The following is a 22699-nucleotide window of genomic DNA, read 5'->3' as shown; positions in this document are numbered from 1 at the left end:
TAAAAGTGTAAAGAAAACTATATAGCAGCTGCTAAAGAACAATGGCTACTCTGTGTGGTCTGTCTTTTTTTGTCCAACAGGACAAATGTTCGTCAATGTTTTGTATAGTGCTTGTTTGAGTTGCTTGTTGGCATATATATGGTATTTTGATGTATACTGTAAGCGTGAGTGCGTAATATCCGAATCTTTGTTATGATGATTTTGCCTGTATGTGTCATTTCATGAGCGTTCAATGTATAACAGCCCCCGTGAGAGGGTGCTGAGAGAGAGAGAGAGCCACAGATGCAATCTTTGGAAGAACACTCCCATTAGGAGTGTTACAACAACACATAGACAATCATCGTTCAATAACATGCCACATTTAGGCTAAAGCATGTGGAACAATTAGCTAAAGCAATCTAACACTTTGGATCAAATTCACCTGGATGATGTGTTTGTTAAAATGGTGTTGAGTTGTTTGTTGGTAGGATAGTTCTTATGCCACTGTTAAAAATTGAATGTTGGAACATTTCTTGGTGGGAGAAAATACAGTCAATGAGTGAACACATTGCTTCTGTTACATTCATTTTTGTCTATTATCCCCAAAATACATCCAATTAGTTTTATGAATATTGGGTGTGTATAAAACACATAAGAAATAACTGGCAACACACAGACCCCATACTTTTCCCCCTGGTATGTCCTCAGGACGAAGTAAAGCCATTGCAACACACAGATGTGAATGTTTTTGTATTTAAGAGCTCTACAGTCTTGGATTTGGACCCACATGTATTGCATTCTGAAAGCAGCTAACCACATGCTCCCATCAAGCTAACAAGCTAATAAGTAACAATCACACATAGTTAATATCAGCAAAATAATGAACTTGTCTTATTTTGCCTGGCAGAAGGACTTGGATTCCTTGTGAAAGCTGATGCAATCTTGAAACAATCCTAAACATTTAGGATATGAGTACAACTCTATTCTTCTAAGGTGGGTGACGGCAACCATAAAGTACATGGACCTACCATGGATGAGACTTTTGTGGGAAATAATGATAAATAGTGGTTTGAGGGTGAGGGATATGGGATAAAACCTGTAGTCGGAGTCTGAACTCTCACTACAGTGGGCCCCAAGTTCAGAACACTTGCCGCAGTTCTCGGTAGTGTTTTCATATTTTCATTCACATATCCTGAGTCATTAATCAAGAGCCAAATGCAGCTGAAGATGTTGCACAACACTTTGTGTGAGAGCAAGCAAGCTTCTCTGCTGAGCCGAGTGTACAAAAATAAATATGGGAGGCAAATAGACTTAGGAGAGTACAGATATAGTGCCTTCAGAAATAATTAATACCCCTAGACTTATTCCACATTTTGTGTTACAGCCTGAATTCAAAATGGATTAAATTAAAAAAAATCTCACCCATCTACACACACCATAATGACAAAGTGAAAACATGTTTTCAGACATTTCGGCAAATTTATTGAAAATTAAATGTAGAAATATCTAATTTACATAAGCTCACACCCCTGAGTCAATCATTTGTAGAAGCACATTTGACAGCAATTTCAGCTGCAAGTCTTTCTGGGTAAGTCGCTAAGAGCTTTCCACACCTGAATTGTGCAACATTTGCCGATTATTATTTTCAAAATTCTTCAAACGTTTTCAAATTGGTTGCTAATTCCTGCTAGACAACCATTTTAAGGTGTTGCCATAGATTTGTTTTTCAAGCAGATTGAGGTCAAAACTGTAACTTACCCACTCAGGAACATTCACTGTCTTCTTGGTAAGCAACTTGGCCTTGTGTTTTATGTTATTGTCCTGCTGAAAGGTGAATTCATCTCCCAGTGTCTGGTGGAAATCAGACTGAACCTAATTCCACTTTGACGTTAAGGGGTATTGTGTGTAGGCCAGTGACAGAAAAGTTGTATTTAAGAAATTGTAAATTGAGGCTCTAACACAACAAAATGTTGAAAAAGTCAAGGGATGTGAATACTTTCTGAAGGCACTGTATTTATGAAGCACAAGTTATTAGAAGGACAATTCCCCCTAGAAAGAGTTCAGGGAGGTGGAAACTTATTCATTTCATTGACAGGAGTAAGCCTAGGTTGTGATGATCAGTGAATAAACAACTCATTTGAATCTCATGAAAGCTCATGCCTCCACTGTAGTAGATTCAGTTAGAATGGACACCATCACTTAGTTTTGACCTTCTTGAACGTGAAATCCAACTTTCCCCTTTAACCGACCATGACAGATAAGGCCCCCTCTTTTCTCTCATCGCTGGGCAACCTTTCTCCATATCTGCCAGGCTCCCGCAGTTGAACATTGTGTTGACTCTCTCCTGCTCTCCACAAGCTGAGTAAACAGTCAACTCCCTCTTTCTCCCAGACAGTGGGGAGTGTGCAGGGGATGGGCTTTCCTTAAATGCAGCACCCTTTTCTAGACTCCATCCACAGCCCCTCCTAGCCTACTGATTAAATACATTTGTATGTTTTTATTCACGCTGGGTTTCTAAATCTCTCCCAGATGGCCCCAGACATGCTCAAGAAGCAGGTTTTCAGAAACCTAGCCCATACCAGAGATGTGCCATTGGAAATGACAGTGCTATTTTTGCTAGGCACCACAACATACGCCCCCATTATCCCGCTTGTGGCTTGCACTCCCAAGAGAAGTAATGAAGGCCCCCTGAATCCCACTGTCACACAGCTTGAATAAGTTTGAACTCGGGGCAAGTGTAGAAAAGAAAACAGCTTTATACTGTAGCAGTCTGGGACCACACCTCAGACCGCGCTTTTGCAAAAAGTAGACAGGTACCCGAATCTGAACACATAATTGGGATGTGAACAGATGAACTTTCAACTGATTCTTGGTCTTTATGAACATAAGCTTCAGTTTGAGTTTTGGGCCCAACATCTGTCTCTATCAGCAAAGCAGAGTTTGGAATGTGAATCGCTGGAGGTTACATCTGTCTGGTGTTCACAGCCAATTGATGGACCAGGGGCGGATTACGTGGGTTCTATGTTGCGACGAGTGTACCTCTCACTCAAGAGAGGTCATGAATGAGATTGCAGAAGTCCCCTTTTGTGAAAAAATAAGACAAAAACAAATGGATAGAACAAATGACAATGTTAAGTCTGTGGGCTGAAAGTGGGCTGAAAGAGAGACAGAGCACATAGTAAGAAACCTGAACTAACAATGGGTTACAAATGAGTTGATGGAGAGAGATGGCTGAGGTCTCACAGAATCATGAGTCAGTGGTTGAGAGGGAAAAGCCTGAATACTTAACTCCACAATAAGACTCTTAAACACCTGAGTACTGAATGATCCATGACAGAGGTATTGAGGTAGTGGGAGCAAAGAGGGTTTCCGTTTGTTGTACTCAGGTACTGTAGGTAAAGCACAACATCAGGACGAAATTCAGATGTCATTGTTTTCGATGAGACAGCGATGGGAAATTCCGACGAAGTTACACCATCTACCGCAACAGCAAAGGCCACACCAGATGTCAGCTAGCCATTAAACAAGTCATAACTCATTTAGACTACAATGAGGACTTCACAAACACACTGTACCCAAATGCACCTAAAGAAATTGGGAAATGTAAAACTATTTTTGATTTCAGCAACTGGTACCAAAAATGTAACTGATACAATAAATATTACAGACTACAGGGAGATAAAGGATATACAGGGAGATGAAGGATAAGCAGCACGCTACTCTTCACTGGTTAGGCCATTCTTCATAGCGGTCTGTGACGACGCTGCACATTGCAGGCAAGGGGTCTTGACTTGACAGTCATCATTCACTCTCTCTTTATTACTAAATCTCCTCTCACACCCTGCTCTCTTGGGGTTCTCACAGATGGCCTTCTTAAAATGTATTTTAAATACATAATTCTAACTCTTGACAAAAAAAAAGGGAAAGAAAAACTTGAAAGGGTGAGCAGCCAGTAAGTAATGTAATGTCTTACTACATATAAATAATATCTGTTTATTTAACCAGTCAGAGTGAACTACATGCTCCTTAAGTCTGCAGGGTCGACCCAGACAAATTATGAGGCTATAATGGTATTTCATTCAGCCTAAGGAAGAAGGTGTTTACTTTATAATGCTTTAAAGAGATCTGAGGGTCAAAGTATCAAATACCAGGGGAGGTCCTGCATCTGTTCAAACTGCAGACAATGGGTAGAGAGAGAGCTGTCAGGCTTGAATCCACACTTTAATATGTTTCTCTTCCCCAACTAGCACTGTGTGACAGTAACACCACTCCCTCTATAGGAGGAACGAAGCAGACAGCCTATAGAAAGAAAGAAAGTCAGAAGTCTTCTTGATTAGGGAATAAGTTAGTAAGAGTTTAAAGTTAGTAAAACAGTTATTTCATTATTATTATTATATGTTACATTGTTGGAAATATCCATTATTTAATCAAATATTCTTTGTTTCTAAGATATAACTCAATAAAAGTACATTCTTATTGTTTTAGTGTGTCTATCGCTTTAAAGCTGTAATATGTCAATATTTGGGCGACCCAACCAAATTCACATAGACATGAGTTATAGATCTGTCATTCTCATTGAAAGCAAGTCTAAGAAGTGATACATCTGTTCTATGGGCACTATTTCTATGCTTCCCATTCTAAAGTTGAGGTTTTGCGTCTTTTACTTTCAGTTTTGTACACCAGCTACTGATATTTTTGGTTATGGAAAGTATATTTCACAGCGGTTTAGATGGTACAATGACTCTACACTATACTTGCTTGCTTTGTCACATAAACTGAAATTATGCGATCAATTAAAATTTTAGCAACCAGGAAATGGTAGAGCAATTTCTGAATAGTGCACCTTTAACGGAATTCTCTGTTAGCCACAGTTCAGGTCCAAAATATATATATAGCAGACACTGGCAATAAGAGAGTGACACATGATGATGCACTATTAATGTAGTGACATACTGTAACTACCTTAATGTGAGACTGACTCATTACACAATAGTCCATTGGGTATCTATTAGGCCTAATTCTTTAAATACAGATGTCTCGTGACCAAATGTATCAGTTTTTGAAGAGGACAACTCCTGAATCCCTCTAAGCTTGAGTAATTCAAGGAAAAGTCAAACCAACCCCTCCCAGTCTTTCCCACTTGTTATCTTTCCTCCCTTCTTCCCTCACCAGAAAGGGCGATTTTCTAGTGCCTATAAATTTGGGCCTGCTGAGCTGAACACTGTGCAGACCTCCCTCCCTAGCGTCTTTGACCTCTCGGCTTGGTGCCAGAAGTACCGCAGCAATGACGTAGTCCCGCACCTGCAGTGCACTTAGAGCTTCCACTGCACTTCCAAAGATTGAGTTATACTTCCAAAAACACATTTGCCTTGTAGGCTTATTCTGCGAAAATCAAGCAGTTTAAGTTATCAATGAGCAGTGGTAAATCTTAGACTTCAGTCACTGCACCTTAAAATATGTATTTTAACTCACTTTAATCACGGTAGTATTACAGGGGCACAATTCAGACATTTATCGAATAGTAACATGCCTGGTACTGCTAATAGCATTGTGGCATGTGGATTGAGGGCTAGCACTGGAATGTCAGCCCAAGTTATTGGTTTAGCTTTTTTCATACATTGCTGAAATATTTGGTGGAATGATTTTGGAATGTAACCTGGAGGTAACATTTGATTGCCATTCCCTCCCTTGATCTTGCTGACCTTTTTAACTCTCCTCCATCTGTTGAGAATGGAGGGATGCCTGGAGGGAGGTTGGAGGGATATATTGATGGAGGGTGGCCGATGAGGGTGGCCTATGTATCAAGTAGGCTACCCTATCCATTTACCCTTCAGGCTAAAGAGAGCTGCTCTTGGTTACTTTTTTTATCCGTTTTATTTTATTTAACTTTATTGATCCTCAGGAGGAAATCAAGACGTCAGAGGCTCACACACACAACACAATCACACAGAATATAGAACATTCGCCTACACATTACAAAACATATTAGGTGCTGGTATTAAAAGTTTTCAAACTTTTTACGAACAAATTATCATGTAAACATTTTAAGGAATATACACTACATGACCAAAAGTACATGGATACCTGCTCGTCAAACCTATAATTCCAAAATCATGGGCATTAATATGGAGCTGCTCCCCCCTTTGCTGCTATAACAGCCTCCACTCATCTGGGAAGTCTTTCAACAAGATCAAAATCAAATGTTTTATTGGTTACATACCCATATTTAGCAGATGTTATTGCGGGTGCATGTTGGAATGCTTGTTGGATTTCGGAACATTATGTTAGAACAAAAGGGGACTTGCTTCAATTCAGCCACAAGAGCATTAGTGAGGTCGGGCACTGATGTTGGGCGATTAGGCCTTGTTCGCAGTCGGCGTTTCAATTCATCCCAAAGAAATTGGATGGGGTTCAGGTCAGGGTTCTGTATAGGCCAGTCAAGTTCTTCCACACCGATCTCAACAAACCATTGGACCTTGCATCGTGTACGGGGCATTGTCATGCTGAAACAGGAAAGGGATTTCCCCAAACTGTTGCCACAAAGATGGAAGCAAAGAATCGTCTAGAATGTCATTGTATACTGTAGCATAAAGATTTCCCTTCACTGGAACTAAGGGGTCTGAAAAACAGCCCCAGAACATTATTCCTCCTCAACCAAACTTTACAAATCAAATCAAATGTTATTGGTCACATACACATATTTAGCTGATGTTATTGCGGGTGTGGCGAAATGCTTGTGTTCCTAGCTCCAACAGTGCAGTAATATCTAACAATTCACAACAATACACAAATCTAAAAGTAAAAGAACGGAAAAAATAAATATATAAATATTAGGACTTGCAAAATCGGAGTGGCATTGACTAAAATACAGTAGAATAGAAAATAGTATATACAGTTGAAGTCGGAAGTTTACATACACCTTAGCCAAATACATTCAAACACAGATTTTCACAATTCCTGACATTTAATCCTAGTAAAAAATTCTCTGACTTAGGTCAGTTAGGATCACCACTTTATTTTAAGAATGTGAAATGTCAGATTTCATGTCTTTCATCACATTCCCAATGGGTCAGAAGTTTACATACACTCAATTAGTATTTGGTAGCATTGCCTTTAAATTGTTTAACCTGGGTCAAACGTGTCAGGTAGCCTTCCACAAGCTTCCCACAATAAGTTGGGGGAATTTTGCCCAATTCCTCCTAACAGAGCTGGTGTAACTGAGTCAGGTTTGTAGGCCTCCTTGCTCGTACATGCTTTTTCAGTTCTGACCACAAATTTTCTATAGGATTGAGGTCAGGGCTTTGTCATGGCCACTCCAATACTTTGGAAGTATGCTTGGGGTCATTGTCCATTTGGAAGACCCATTTGCGACCAAGCTTTAACTTCCTGACTGATGTCTTGAGATGTTGCTTCAATAAATCAACATAATTTTCTTCCCTCATGATGCCATCTATTTTTTGAAGCGCACCAGTCCCTCCTGCAGCAAAGCACCCCCACAACATGATGCTGCCACCCCTGTGCTTCACGGTTGGGATGGTGTTCCTCGGGCTTGCAAGCCACCCCCTTTTTCCTCCAAACATAACGATGGTCATTATGGCCAAACAGTTATATTTTTGTTTCATCAGACAAGAGGACATTTCTCCAAAAAGTAAGATATTTGTCCCCATGTGCAGGTGAAAACCATAGTCTGGCTTTTTTTATGGCTGTTTTCGAGCAGTGGCTTCTTCCTTGCTGAGCGACCTTTCAGGTTATGTCGATATAGGACTCGTTTTACTGTGGATATAGATACTTTGTACCTGTTTCCTCCAGCATCTTCACATGGTCCTTTGCTGTTGTTCAGGGATTGATTTGTACTTTTCGCACCAAAGAACATTCATCTCTAGGAGACAGAACGTCTCCTTCCTGAGCGGTATGACGGCTGTGTGGTCCCATGGTGTTTATCCTTGCATACTATTGTTTGTACAGATAAACGTGGTACCTTCAGGCATTTGGAAATTGCTCCCAAGAATGAACCAGACTTGTGGAGGTCTACAATTATTTTTCCGAGATTTCTTTTGATTTTACCATTTTCCAAGCTGTTTAAAGGCAAAGTCAACTTAGTGTATGTAAACTTCTGACCCACTGGAATTGTGATACAGTGAACTATAAGTTAAATAATCTGTCTGTAAATGATTGTTGGAAAATGATTCGTCAGACCAGCGTTGAATACACCTTAGCACATGTATTTCCTGTTTGACTTTTTGCCTGTAGGAAGGGAGGAGCAAAATGGAGTCGTAATCTGATTTGCCTAAGGGAGGGCCTTGTCGGCGTCTCGAAAAGGCGAGTAGCAGTGATCTAATGTTTTTCCGAGTACTACAGTCAATGTATTGACAGAACTTTGGTTGTGTTTTCCTCAAATTTGCTTTGTTAAAGTCCCCAGCTACAATTAATGCAGCCTCAAGATAAGTGGTTTCCAGTTAGCGTAAAGTCCAGTGTAGTTCCTCGAGGACCGCCGTGGTATCGCCTTGAGGGGGAAAATACATGGCTGTGACTATATTACAGAAGAAAATTATCTTGGGAGGTAATACGTTCGGCATTTGATTGTGAGGTATTCTAGGTTGGGTGAACAAAAGGACTTGAGTTTCTGTATGTTATCACAATCACACCATGAGTAGTTAATCATAAAACTAACACCCCGACTTTCTTCTTCCCTGAGAGTTCTTTATTCCTGTCTGTGTGATGAACCGAGAACACAGTATATCTCGAGAGAGCCATGATTCTGTGAAACGGAGTATGTTACAGTCCCTGATGTCGCTCTGGAAGGAGATGCTTGCCCTAAGCTCATCTACTTTATTGTCCAGAAACTGAACATTAGCGAGCAATATACTCGGAAGCGGTGGATGGTGTGTCCGCCTCCTGAGTCGGACTAGAAGTCCATTCCGAATACCTCTTCTCCGCCGGCGGCATCTTGGAGCAGCCTCTGTGATAAGTTCAATTGTTCTGTGGGTTACAAACAAAGGATACAATTCGGGAAAGTCGTAATGCTGGTGAGTTAACGCCGCTCTGAAATCCGAAAGTTATTTCCGGCTGTATGTAATAACACAAAAATGTTCTGGGCTAATAATGTACACACAAAAAACAAAATACTGCAAATTTGCTTAAGAGCTAGAAGCAGACTTGCCATGTCTGTTGTCGCCATATTTTATCGTTGGCACAGTTGGCACTGCATTGGGGCAGATAGCCTTCTCCTGGCATCCACCAAACCCAGATTTGTCTGTCGGATGGTAAAGCCTGATTCATAACTCCAGAGAACATGTTTCCAGAGAATACGTCTCCACTGCTCCAGAGTCCAATGGCGGCGAGCTTTACACCACTCCAGCCAACGCATGGCATTGTGCATGGTGATCTTAGGCTTGTGTGTGGCTGTTCGGCTATGGAAACTAATTTCCCGACGAACAGTTCTTGTGCTGACATTGCTTCCAGAGGCAGTTTGGAAATCGATTGTGAGTGTTGCAACCGAGGACAGAAGATATTTAAGTGCTGCAGGATTCAGCACTCAGTGGTACCGTTCTGTGAGCTTGTGTGGCCTACCACTTCACGGCTGAGCTATTGTTGCTCCTAGATGTTTCCACTTCACAATAACAGCACTTACAGTTGACCGGGGCAGCTCTAGCAGGGCAGGACTTTGATGAACTGACTTGTTGGAAAGGTGGCATCTTATGATGGTGCCACATTGAAAATCAATGAGCTCTTCAGTAAGGCCATTCTACTGCCAATGTTTGTCTATGGAGATTGCATGGCATTGTGCTCGATTGGACACACCTGTTAGCAATGGGTGTGGTTGAAATAGCCAAATCTCCTAATTTGAAGGGTGTCCACATACTTTTGTATATATAGTGTATCTACTAAATGTCTATAATTCTAGTCGGCTACATGCATTGACGTTTTAGAATGATTGGCTGTCGCACCTGTGTTCTATCGAAACAGTCAAAAAAACATAAGTTTCATTGGAGGAGGTCATGGTTTCCATTCGTCAATCAAAACACACACACCTACAGAGAACACAGAGGCACCTGTGAGTGCTTTAGGGTATGAAACACCGGTTGTACCTAAGGTTGGACACAAAGATCATTGCTCTGATCACAGGGAAAAGGGCAGCTGGTCTACAATAACAGGGCCTTCGCAGTGTCTCTGTCAGCCATAAAGGGTCCATTGAGCCCCAAGTTCAGTGATATTCAGAGGGCAATGAACGAGCTCCAGTCACTGCGACCTTTCAAAGGTCACTGGCATGACTGAATCTCCCCCTGACTCTATGGCTCATCTTTCTCAAAGTTTCCAAATTTAAACACAAAGAAGTGGGTGACATAGGCAGAGTTGTATCGAGGCATACGAGACCCAAATGATGTTGGTGTACTATTTGGTCCAGAGAACATAGTCTCAGACTTTCAGGATAGTGCGTAAAGCTTAACACATTTAATAATATCAACATCACATGACATGATGATGAGACACCAAGGGTAAATTACAGCAAACTGCTTAGTCAGGAATACAATTTAATTTGTAGTATTATCAATACCACTTTTATATCTACAGTTTAAAGGGATAGCCCACTCAAAATACCTTGGCTGTAGTCGATTTACCAATTCAGATTTCGGATGAAAACGACAGGCATCTCACAATAATCTAACCAGGGATAGCATAATGCATTTCCCTTGAATTAAGAAAATGCTTTAATGACACTCACCTGGTATGATGAGAAAAAGCACTTTAGGTTGATTGCCAGAGTGTAGGTTACGGGTGCCGAATTTGAGCACTTCTGTGACAGCACCACAGCAGTATAGGTGCTCTGTGTAGGCCTCATCCTTATCCTCCATCACTGAGGATCCCATCTCAAAGGCTTAGCAAGAGAGAGAGGCATAAACAGGGTTATGCATTGTTATTTCACACTATACATCTGGAAATGTTACATTATGTTTGTTATGCAACAAAAAAATGTTTTTATTCATAGGATGAATATTGGGCCTTCATTATTATGAAGCTAATCAGACACCCTATGAAATACATCCTATCCTTAGTAATAGATTACAGAAATAGCCTAATATTTTCTATGCATCTCAACTGCACAGCTACTGTAGCTAGTAGAGCCTGTCCTTTCGAGAAAGGTCCAATTTCACTGAGATTAATAGAACACACTACACTCAACCTTTCACCTATCAGCTAAACGTGTTATGAACTTTGACACCCAGTCAGTGTAATAAATTAGCTATATGATCTTATAAGCATTAGTTGGGCATTTAAGTAATCGTTTTTAGGTTGTCTGACATGACATGTCTTGTATTTGAAGTCAAACTAGATAACTTGTTAGCTCATTGCATATGAACATTTTTCTAGCTAGTTAGCATTATGTTGCTAATAGGTCAGCTAGCTAGATTTTCACAGCGATAATTACATACCAAATTACTTCTCGAAATGAAATGTTTTGCCGAAGCTACTGTATTCCAAATGCTTTGCTACACAGAAGATGGTGATGCTTTAGTAGTGTGTGCCAGTGAGACTGAAGAAAGACGAGCGATAGCGCGCACCCGGCTTCGTGTTGGTCCAGTCTGATTCTTCCGTGTCGTTCCAGATTGGATAGCTACATTTTAACCCTGTTCAGCAAATTATCACACCTTGAAGACACGACCGCATGTGTGGGGATCTGAGACAATTCAGCTGTGTATCAGATCTTTTAAAACATGGGAGCAGCGTTTAATATGGCTGAAATCCCATCAATACTTAACGATGTGATATTCTGCGCAACACAACTACAATATAAGTGGTTTGAAACCTCGCCGTTTGCTTCGTCTTCTTCTCTCTCATTGAGGTTCAATACCAGTGTGGAAAACATTCTTTAGGTGCATTACCGCCACCTTCTGAGCTGGAGTGAAAACATTGTTCTTCAAACAAACAAAGCTATTTAATATAAAATAAAATTGTTTCTGTCACATGCGCCGAATAGAACAGACCTTACAGTGGAATGCTTACTTACAAGCCCTTAACCAACAATGCTTTAAGAAATGTTTAACAAAAATAAGTGTTAAGGAAAAAATAGGGGAAAAAGTAACAAATACTTAAACAGCAGCAGTAAAATAACAATAGTGAGGCTATGTACAGGGGGTACCGGTACAGAGTCAATGTGCGGGGGCACCAGTTAGTAGCAGCAGCGTAAAAGCGGGGTCTGGGTAGCACTTTGATTAGCTGTTCAGGAGTCTTATGGCTTGGGGGTAGAAACTGTTAAGAAGCCTTTTGGACCTAGACTTGGCGCTCCGGTACTGCTTGATCACATTGAGGGAGAGGTTGTTATCCTGGCCACACTGCCAGGTCTCTGACCTCCTCCCTATAGGCTGTCTCATCATTGTCGGTGATCAGGCCTACCACTGTTGTGTCTTCAGAAAACTTGATGATGGTGTTGAAGTCGTGCCTGGTCATGCAGTCATGAGTGAACAGGGAATACAGGAGGGATAGAGAATATTTAATGTTGGTTGTTGATGGGAATGCAGATGCCTCTGTCTATGTGTGTGTGTGTGTGTGTGTGTGTGTGTGTGTGTGTGTGTGTGTGTGTGTGTGTGTGTGTGTGTGTGTGTGTGTGTGTGTGTGTGTGTGTGTGTGTGTGTTTTGATTTCAGGAAGCATGTTAACATGCAGGACTGAGAGCCTCCCTCGGGAGAGGAGATAAAACTCTCCTCAACTCAATGGATCTGGCTTAAACCTAAATCAGTTAGCCACATTTCAGAGCTTTCACTATGTAGGGGCTGATATATGCCTGACCAGGTCCATAAAACAGCAGCTGGGCAATGATTGAGAAACATGTAAGAACCATAGCACACTTACAACCACTGAACATCACATCCATTGTCCAGCAAAATTCATGATCACAGTACTTACTGTTACACCTGCACCTTGTCAGATGGGACAGTACATTCAAAAGATGTCCTGTTTGGCTGTTGCATTTACATAGCAACTATCTGACCTCCCACCCCATCAATTTATCTCTCTCTCTCTCTCTCTCTCTCTCTCTCTCTCTCTCCCTCTCTCTCTCTCTCTCTCTCTCTCTCTTTCTCTCTCTATATGGACATTTTCCATATTCACGTTGGCGGGCTGCTGTCAGATATTTCCTGTTGAGTGTTACGCTGCACCAGCTGTGATCCCCAATGTGGCAAAGGTGATGCCCCCGTTGGCCATGAGTGGGGGAGCCGGGGATGTGCAGCCTACAGAGACACCTGCAAGTCATTTGGGTCCAGCTGTGAAGAGTTCACTCAAAGAGGAGCTAGGCTTGGCACTGTGCATCACAAAATTGGATGTGCTCCCAAATCTGCAGGGAGGGAGATCGGAGGCTCTCATGCAGCCTGTGGGAGGCAACAGTGGTGGTGAAGTTGCTGCTGTTTCCAATGGAATGTGGTGTGATGTGGTGTGGTGTGATGGGGTGGCTGAAAAGTTCCCAGACCTGAACTCCTTATTATTTAGAAGCCACAAGCTGGGAGCCGTTAATGTTTGAGGGCTGACGGAGAAGACAATATCAGCACATTGTGTGTAGCAATGAAATCACTCCTCCTAGGTGGTGGGATGTCCCTCTCCTGCTGTCAAAGGTGCCTCTCTTCCATTTGCAGATTTGTTCTTTAGTTGTTTTTGGGGGGCATCCTTCTTAGTAAGGGAGGCGGAACATAACTTTACAGTAATGATACAAACAATAATGGAATTTGAAAAGCTTGCACAAAATTAACAGGAGTATCATGCCATAATATTTCAGTGGCAGATAGTGTTTATTTGCCTTTATATCAAGTTGGTGTTAAATCAGCTCAGATTTACTTAAGGAAAACCTTTTCATTTCAAGAGAAATTGGTGTCAGCAGGTGCGAGAAGAGAGCTACTGGCTGGCTTTGGCGTCTTTCTTAAGTACCAGTGTGTCTTCCCTAAAGGAATGGAAACTGACCTTATGACTAATATGATCCTGGTGCAAGGTGCTGATGACACCCAAATGCCAAGGTCTCTCAGGAGCAAGGCTGCATCTGATCTTAAAGGTCAAATTAGGACTGAGACGAAACATTGCAAGAATTTACAATCATTTATATGATTTTTATCAAATCAATTCAAAACAAATGTTATTTGTCACATGCGCTGAATACAACAACTTTACTGTGACATGCTTACTTACAAGAATTTAACCAACAATACAGTTCCAGAATTAGAGTTAAGAAAATATTTACTAAATAAACTAAAGTAAAAAAATCTAATCAAATCAAAAAGTAACACAAGAAAATAACGTAACAATAACGAGGTTATATACAGGGGGTACCGGTATCGAGTCAATGTGCGGGGGAACAGGTTAGTTAAGGTAATTTGTAAAGTGACTATGCATATATAACAAACAGTGAGTAGCAGCCGTGTAAAAACAGAGGGTGGGGGGTCAATGTAAATAGTCCGGGTGGACATTTGATTAATTGTTCAGCAGTCTAATGGCTTGTAGCAGCAGCGCAAAAGAGGGGTCTGGGTAGCACTTTGATTTGCTGTTCAGGAGTCTTATGGCTTGGGGGTTGAAGCTGTTAAGAAGCCTTTTGGATCTAGACTTGCCACTCCGGTATCGCTTGCCGTGCGATAGCAAAGAGAATAGTCTATGACTTGGGTGACTAGAGTCCTTTGACAATTTTTGGGGCCTTCCTCTGACACCGCCTAGTATATAGGTCCTGGATGTCAGGAAGCTTGTCTGTATGCACTACCCTGTGTAGTGTCCTACGGTCAGATGCCAACCAGTTGCCACACCAGGTGGTGATGCAACCGGTCAGGATGCTCTCGATGGTGTAGCTGTAGAACTTTTTGAGGATCTGGTGTCCCATACCAAATAATTTCAGTCTCCTGAGGGGGAATAGGTGTTGTCGTGCCCTCTTCACAACTGTGTTGGTGTGTTTGGACCATGATAGTTCGTTGGTGATGTGGACACCAAGGAACTTGAAACTCTTGACCCGCTCCACTTCAGTCCTGTTGATGTTAATGGGGGCCTGTTCGGCCCTCCTTTTCCTATAGTCCACAATCAGCTCCTTTATCTTGCTCACATTGAGGGAGAGGTTGTTGTACTGGCACCACACTGTCAGATCTCTGACCTCATCCCTATAGGATGTCTCATCGTTGTCGGTGATCAGGCCTACCACTGTTGTGTCATCAGCAAATTTAATGACGGTGCTGGAGTCGTGCTTGGCCACACAGTTGTAGGGGAACAGGGAGTACAGGAGGGTACTAAGCACACACCCCTGAGGGGCCCCAGTATTGAGGATCAGTGTGGCAGATGTGTTGTTGCCTACCCTTACCACCTGGGGGAGGCCCGTCAGGAACACTATGGTGTTGGACGCTGAGCTGTTGTCAATGAACAGCATTCTCACATAGGTGTTCCTTTTGTCCAGGTGGGAAAGGGCAGTGTGGAGTTTGATTAAGATTGCGTCATCTGTGGATCTGTTGGGGTGATATGCAAATTGGAGTGGGTCTAGGGTTTCCGGCATGATGGTGTTGATGTGAGCCATGACCAGCCTTTCAAAGCACTTCATGGCTACCGACGTGAGTGCTACTTGGCGGTAATAATTTTGGCAGGTTACCCTCGCGTTCTTGGGCACAGGGACTATGGTGGTCTGTTTGAAAGATGTTGTTATTACAGACTCGGTCATGGAGAGGTTGAAAATGTCAGTGAAGACACTTGCCAGTTGGTTTGCGCATGCTTTGAGTACACATCTGGTAATCCGTCTGGCCCCGCGGCTTTGTGAATGTTGACCTGATTAACCTTTTTGGCATAGGGGGCAGCATTTTCACTTTTGGATGAATAGTGTTCCCAGAGTGAACTGCCTCATACTCTGTCCCAGATGCTAATATATGCATATTATTATTAGTATTGGGTAGAAAACACTCTGAAGTTTCTAAAACTGTTTGAATGATGTCTGTGAGTATAACAGAACTCATATGGCAGGTGAAAACCCGAGAAAAATCCAACCACGAAGTGGGACATCTGAGGTTTGTAGTTTTTCAAAGCTTGGCCTACCGAATACACATTGAGATATGGATAAAATTGCACTTCCTACGGCTTCCACTAGATGTCAACCGTCTTTAGAAACTTGAATGAGGATTCTACTATAAAGGAGGGGCTCATGAGACCTCTTTGAGTCAGTGGTCTGGCAGAGTGCCTTGGTGTCATGACGCGTGCTCCCGACAGAGTTACCTCTCGTTCCAGTGTTTTTCTTCAGACAAAGCAATTCTCCGGTTGGAACATTATTGATGTTTTATGTTAAAAACATCCTAAATATTGATTCCATACATCGTTTGCCTTTTTTATTATGGACTGTAACGGAACTTTTCGAGTTTTTGTCTGGACGAAGTGCCTGCGCCTCATGAAGATGGATTACTGGGCTGAGCACGCTAACAACAAGTGGCTATTTGGACATAAATTATGGAATTTATGGAACTTTATGGAACAAATCAGTCATTTATTGTCGAACCGGGATTCCTGGGAGTGCCTTCTGATGAAGATCAGAATAGTGAATATTTATGGTGTTATTTCTAACTTTGTTGACTCCAAAATGGCGGATATTCCTCTGGCTGTTTTGGGCTCTGACCGCCGTTCTCAGATTATGCTTTTTCCGTAAAGTTTTTTCAAATCTGACACAGCGGTTGCATTAATTTTTTTAATTTTTAAATTTTACCTTTATTTTACTAGGCAAGTCAGTTTAAGAACAAATTCTTATTTTCAATGATGGCCTAGGAACAGTGGGTTAACTGCCTGTTCAGGGGCAGAACGACAGATTTGTACCTTGTCAGCTCGGGGATTCGAACTTGCAACCTTTCGGTTACTAGTCCAACGCTCTAGTCCAACGCTCTAACCACTAGGCTACCCTGCCGAGGAGAAGTGTATCTTTAATTCTGTGAATAACTGTATCTTTTATCAATGTTTATTATGAGTATTTCTGCAAAATCACCAGATGTTTTGGAATCAAAACATTACTGCACGTAAGGTGCCAATGTAAACTGAGATGTTTGATATAAATATGCACATTATCGAACAAAACATACATACATGTATTGTGTAACATGATGTCCTATGAGTGTCATCTGATGAAAATCATCGAAGGTTAGTGATTCATTTGATCTATATTTCTGCTTTTTATGACTCCTATCTTTGGCTGGAAAAATGGCTGTGTATTTTTTGACTTGGTTATGACCTAACATAATCATATGTTGTGCTTTCGCTGGTAAGCATTTTTGAAAACGGACATGATGGGTAAATTAACAAGATGTTTATCTTTCATTTGCTGTATTGGACTAGTTAATGTGTGAAAGTTACATATTTCTAAATAATATTTTTGAATTTCGCGCACTGCCTTTTCAGCGGAATGTTGTTGCTAGCAGAACCCCTGCCCTAGAAAGGTTAAAGGTCTTGCTCACATTGGCTACGGAAAGCGTGATCACACAGTTGTCCGGGAACAGCTGGTGCTCTCATTCATGCTTCAGTGTTGCTTGCCTCGAAGCCAGAATAAAAATGCATTTAGCTCGTCTGTAAGACTTGCGTCACTGGGCAGCTTGCGGCATGGTTTCCCTTTGTAGCCCGTAATACTTTTCAAGCCCTGCCACATCTGATGAGCGTCAGAGCCGGTGTAGTGGGATTCAATCTTAGTCCTCTATTGACACTTTGCCTGTTTGATGTTTCGTCTGAGGGCATAGCGAGATTTCTAGAGTCCCACTCCTTGAAAGCAGCACCTCTAGCCTTTAGCTCGGTGCGGATGTTGCCTGTATTTCATGGCTTCTGGTTGGGAAATGTACGTATGGTCACTGTGGGGACGAGGTCGTCAATGCACTTATTGATGAAGCCGGTGACTGAGGTGGAATACTCCTCAATACCATTGGATGAATCCCAGAACATATTCCAGTCTGTGCTAGCAAACAGTCCTGTAGTGTAGCATCCACATCATCTAACCACTTCCGTATTGAGTGAGTCACTGGTACTTCCTGCTTTAGTTTTTGTAAGCAGGAATCAGGAGGATAGAATTATGGTCAGATTTGCCAAATGGAGGGTGAGGTGAGAGCTTTGTATGTGCCTCTGTGTGTGCAGTAAAGATGGTCTTGAGTTGTTTCCCTTCTGGTTGCACTTGTGACATGCTGGTAGAAATTAGGTAAAACAGATTTGCCTGCATTAAAGTCCCCGGCCACTAGGAGTGACACTTCTGTATGAGCATTTTCTTGTTTGCTAATGGCCTTACACAGCTCATTGAGTGTGGTCTTAGTGCCAGAATCGGTTTGTGGTGTTAAATAGACGACTATGAATAATATATATGACAACTCTCTTGGTAGATAGTGTGGTCTACAGTTTATCTTGAGGTATTCTACCCCCAGGCGAGCAATACCTTGAGACTTCTTTAATATTAGTCATCACGCACCAGCAGTTATTGACAAATAGACCCACACCCGCCCCTCGTCTTACCAGACGTAGCTGCTCTGTCCTGCCGATGCACGGAGAAGCCAGCCAGCTCTATATTTTCCGTGTTGTCGTTCAGCCACGCCTCTGTGAAATATAGGCTATTACAGTTTTTAATGTCCCATTGGTAGGATAATCTTAATCGTAGATCGTCCAGTTTGTTTTCCAATGACTGCACGTTGGCCAATAATACGGAGGGTAGTGGTGGTTTACCTACTCATCTGCAAATTCTTACAAGGCACCCCGCCCTCCTCCCCCTTTTCCTCCATCTTTTCTTCACGCTGATGACAGGGATTTGGGCCTTGTCTTGACAAAGCAGTATATCCTTTGCATCTACTCATTAAAGACACACAGCTGACAATCTGCATGAGGAATATTATGGGAATGGGGTGGGGGTGTCACAGCGGATGTTTCATTCCCTTTTACGCACCCCGTAAATCACAGACATTTTGTTTTCTTTTGCAGTCTTGTTACTCCTTCATAGAAATTAGATTACTCAAGGCTGGCAGTAATCCAATTCAGGGATATTTAACAATAGGACATCTTATTAATTACCTCTGAAGTCACTTTAATATCTGGGCAATAGCTTGTTATGTTATAGTAACATCGTCAGTTAAGTCTGGCCACCTGTAGCATATTGTGGCACCCTCTGGGCAAGCCAGTAGGTGCACCGGTCACCTGCAGACATACAGTATGTATGATGCAATTCCACCAATGTCTGCTCGAGAAATAAGCCTATATGTGATCATGTTGGTATGACGATGTAATACGAAATGGGGTATTGGGAAGGGATGGGTTGTTCTATTTTTGCCTTTCATTTTGGGGTCAGGTGGGGAGAGCGGGGAGTGGGATTGAATAGCAGAAGAAAGTATGTGTTTACAACTGTATAACTCTATATACTCCATATGTCTTACTAGAAAAAGATGAAAACAAATGTTTGGCTAGTGTCCAACACCAAAACACGTCATTTGTTGACCTCTATTAATATTTAAAGAAATATGATGTACTGCATGTTTGTTCCTGAAAATAAAGCCACACTGAACTTTTCATTTTTGACATTTTCTGAAATTAACATGAAACTCATACAGATACTTGTCCAAGCTGGACATGTGACTTAGTCACTTGAATCTGAAGGAGATTGCTCATAATGAAGTAATACATGAAGCCAAAGTCCTTTCTGGTTCACCTTTCCAGCAATGATCTTGAACCTTTTTTAGTCTAATATGAGTTATTTATAAGATAGAATGCATTTACATATTCTGATATTGTTGATGCCCATACAGTTTGATGTTTGAGCAAAACTCAAACGTAAAACTTTTTGATAGACTACTGTGGGAAAAGCAGCACGCTCTGGCGACCAACACAGCCCTGAATTCCAAACAGGTGACAGCCACCATGCTTAGCAACATTTGTTATGGGCCCCTCTTCGGGAGAGTATATGAAATAGCTGTGGGGGGCATTAAGTGTCCAACCAGGTAACCAGGGGAAATAAGCAGGGGGAATGTGGCACACAGTATGAAAGAGGGCAAGAGGCTGTATGGGATATTTGGAGTGAGAAAGAAGGGAGGGCAAGAGGGAGAGAAGAGGCAGGGTAAAGGGTGAATAACTGGACCCAGCAAACAAAGGGTTTTAGCTTCCTATGTTGTAGACAGCTGAACTTCTAAAACTAGAAATATTCCAATGAGTTGGACGACCCTGCCATCTAAGGGCCACACTATTTCAACCTTAAGCTCCAACAAAAGAAGGATCTTGGAGTCTGTACTTTATGTGTGTGAACCATCTTCCATTGTTGGGATGTAAGAATCCCACTTGAATGCGTTGTTGACCATATCTTGGAATTGAACAATGTACAGTACTACACTTGTGCTGTAAAAATCCCCTTTTTGTCTCAATTAACATAGTCATCAAAAAGAAACAACATGCTACATGAATTGTTAATTGTTCAGCAATTTAAAAATAAAACTCTTTCAAATTTAACACAGAGATACAGTGCCTTGCGAAAGTATTCGGCCCCCTTGAACTTTGCGACCTTTTGCCACATTTCAGGCTTCAAACATAAAGATATAAAACTGTATTTTTGTGTGAAGAATCAACAACAAGTGGAACACAATCATGAAGTGGAACGACATTTATTGGATATTTCAAACTTTTTTAACAAATCAAAAACTGAAAAATTAGGCGTGCAAAATTATTCAGCCCCCTTAAGTTAATACTTTTTTCCCATTCCTCCTTGCAAAACAGCTCGAGCTCAGTGAGGTTGGATGGAGAGCGACTGGCCCTCTCATAGACCTTTTGCTGCGATTACAGCTGTAAGTCGCTTGGGGTATGTCTCTATCAGTTTTGCACATCGAGAGACTGAATTTTTTTCCCATTCCTCCTTGCAAAACAGCTCGAGCTCAGTGAGGTTGGATGGAGAGCGACTGGCCCTCTCATAGACCTCCTGTCCAGAAAGTCTCTCCTCTAGTCCGGGAAGAGCGAAATTGGTCTCACGCAAGAACGTAAGACCTGAAAACCTAGTGGATGCGTGTCACTCATATCAGTGATGTTTATAGACAGTATGTTGTCAGCTACTAAACATCTCTCTCATAAAATTCTGTAGTGTATCGAGACACATTGGGACCTCATGATAGGCTCTCTCAAGGACATTGGAGACAGTTCTTCAGCTTCATGGAGGCACGGTTTACATCGAAGCCAAAGTGAGCTATGTGATACGTGTTTATGAACTTGAGCAGCACATCTGTGATGGCAGGCATCTGTTCTTTGAGCCCTTCAATGGTGGAATGCATGGCATCCATATTCCAGGCAACCTGGAAACTCAACTTCAGAGCTCTTCAGAGTGGCTTTGACACTCACTATGTCTGTATCCTTGTCGGGGTTAGACTGGATAGATAAGGAACAAGAGGGGATCAGCATTTGTCTCATACCTTCAGTATAAACACTAAATACGGCAAAAATAATCCAATGTATTGTGTATTGTGTCCATAAAAAATAACATCTAGAAAACTCTAAGCTTTCATTATGACGATTTATAGTAAAGAGGTTTGTAGTATGTGCAGTAAATAAAAGTGCCAGTAATTCAGGTGTTTCTTACCAGTTAGAGGCTGAACACTTTTCCATACACCTGTGAAGGTGACCTCCCTGTAAGAAGGAATATGAGGAAACCAACCGAAGCCATGAAAGTGGTGATGCAATCCTTGCGGGAAGCATCGCAGAAGCTAACACCAACATAGGTTTAGTTGGTGATATCCACATTAAAATTATGACAAAATACCCTGAAAGATTGTCACGTTCTGACCTTAGTTCCTTTGTTTTGTCATTTGTTTTAGTATGATCAGGGCGTGAGTTGGGTGGGTTGTCTATGTTAGTTTTCTATGATTTGCTATTTCTGTGTTTGGCCTGGTATGGTTCTCAATCAGAGGCAGTTGTCAATCGCTGTCCCTGATTGAGAACCATATTTAGGGAGCCTGTTTTCTTTTATTTGGTGTGTGTGATTTCTGTGGATGTTATTTTTTCCCGAACCGTTTGGTCCTGTTGTTTTGGACTGGGTCTTATAGCGCCCGTGTGTGTGGCGTTGACCGACACTGTTGCTTTGGGAATAAACTATCCACGTATCTACTACCCTGCTCTCTGCACCTGACTCCTCTACCCACTACTTCTAGAAGTACTGACAGAAGCTCGCACCTTTTTACCATGGAGTCAGCAGGAGCAGTGACCACCCCTCTTCCATCGATGGAGGAGCGCGTCCTCCATCATACAGCCGTCCTCCATCGGATCGGTTTGGCGTTGGACCTGATGATGGAGAGGATGGAGCGATGGGAGAGGAGTGGTCTCCCGACATCCACCCCAGCTCCCACACAGACGACGCAACCCACTCCTCCTCCGTCATCGTCTGGTCCCAGCGCATTGCGTCTCGCACCCCCGAGGGAGTACGATGGAGTGGCGGCTGGGTGCCAGGGATTTTTGCTCCAGCTTGAGCTCTACCTGGCTACCGTCTCGGTGCTCGAGACCTCCAGTGCGCCTTCACGGTCTATCCGGTGCCACCTCCCCTCGGGTGAAGAGAGTGTGAGCCTCCTCATCTCCTGTTTGACGGGTAGAGCCCTGGAATGGGCCAACGCTGTCTGGAACGGCCCAGACTCTGCTCGGGACCACTACCCGGAGTTCACCCGCCGTTTTCGGGCCGTGCTCAACCATCCACCAAGAAAGGACGAAGTAGCGTGGTGACGAGAGGCAGCGATACCTGGAGAACTGGACTTTGGAGGAGA

General features: G+C 42.3%; 1 protein-coding gene across 1 annotated transcript in view; it reads right to left on the bottom strand.

The window, feature by feature from the left end:
* Positions 1-11803, bottom strand: part of ldah (lipid droplet associated hydrolase) — a 67166-nt gene extending 55363 nt beyond the window's left edge. The window contains exons 1-2 of the mRNA XM_029687898.2: positions 11412-11803; positions 10703-10855 (exon numbers count right to left, since the gene is read on the bottom strand). Coding sequence (XP_029543758.2) covers positions 10703-10847 — 145 coding nt within the window. The 5' untranslated portion in view covers positions 10848-10855; positions 11412-11803. The remainder of the gene's footprint in view (positions 1-10702; positions 10856-11411) is intronic.
* Between the last annotated feature and the right edge of the window lie 10896 nt (positions 11804-22699).

The sequence above is a fragment of the Oncorhynchus nerka genome, linkage group LG18, assembly GCF_034236695.1.
Source record: "Oncorhynchus nerka isolate Pitt River linkage group LG18, Oner_Uvic_2.0, whole genome shotgun sequence".
Lineage (NCBI taxonomy): Eukaryota > Metazoa > Chordata > Actinopteri > Salmoniformes > Salmonidae > Oncorhynchus > Oncorhynchus nerka.
This window is presented reverse-complemented; position numbering and strand designations above follow the sequence as displayed.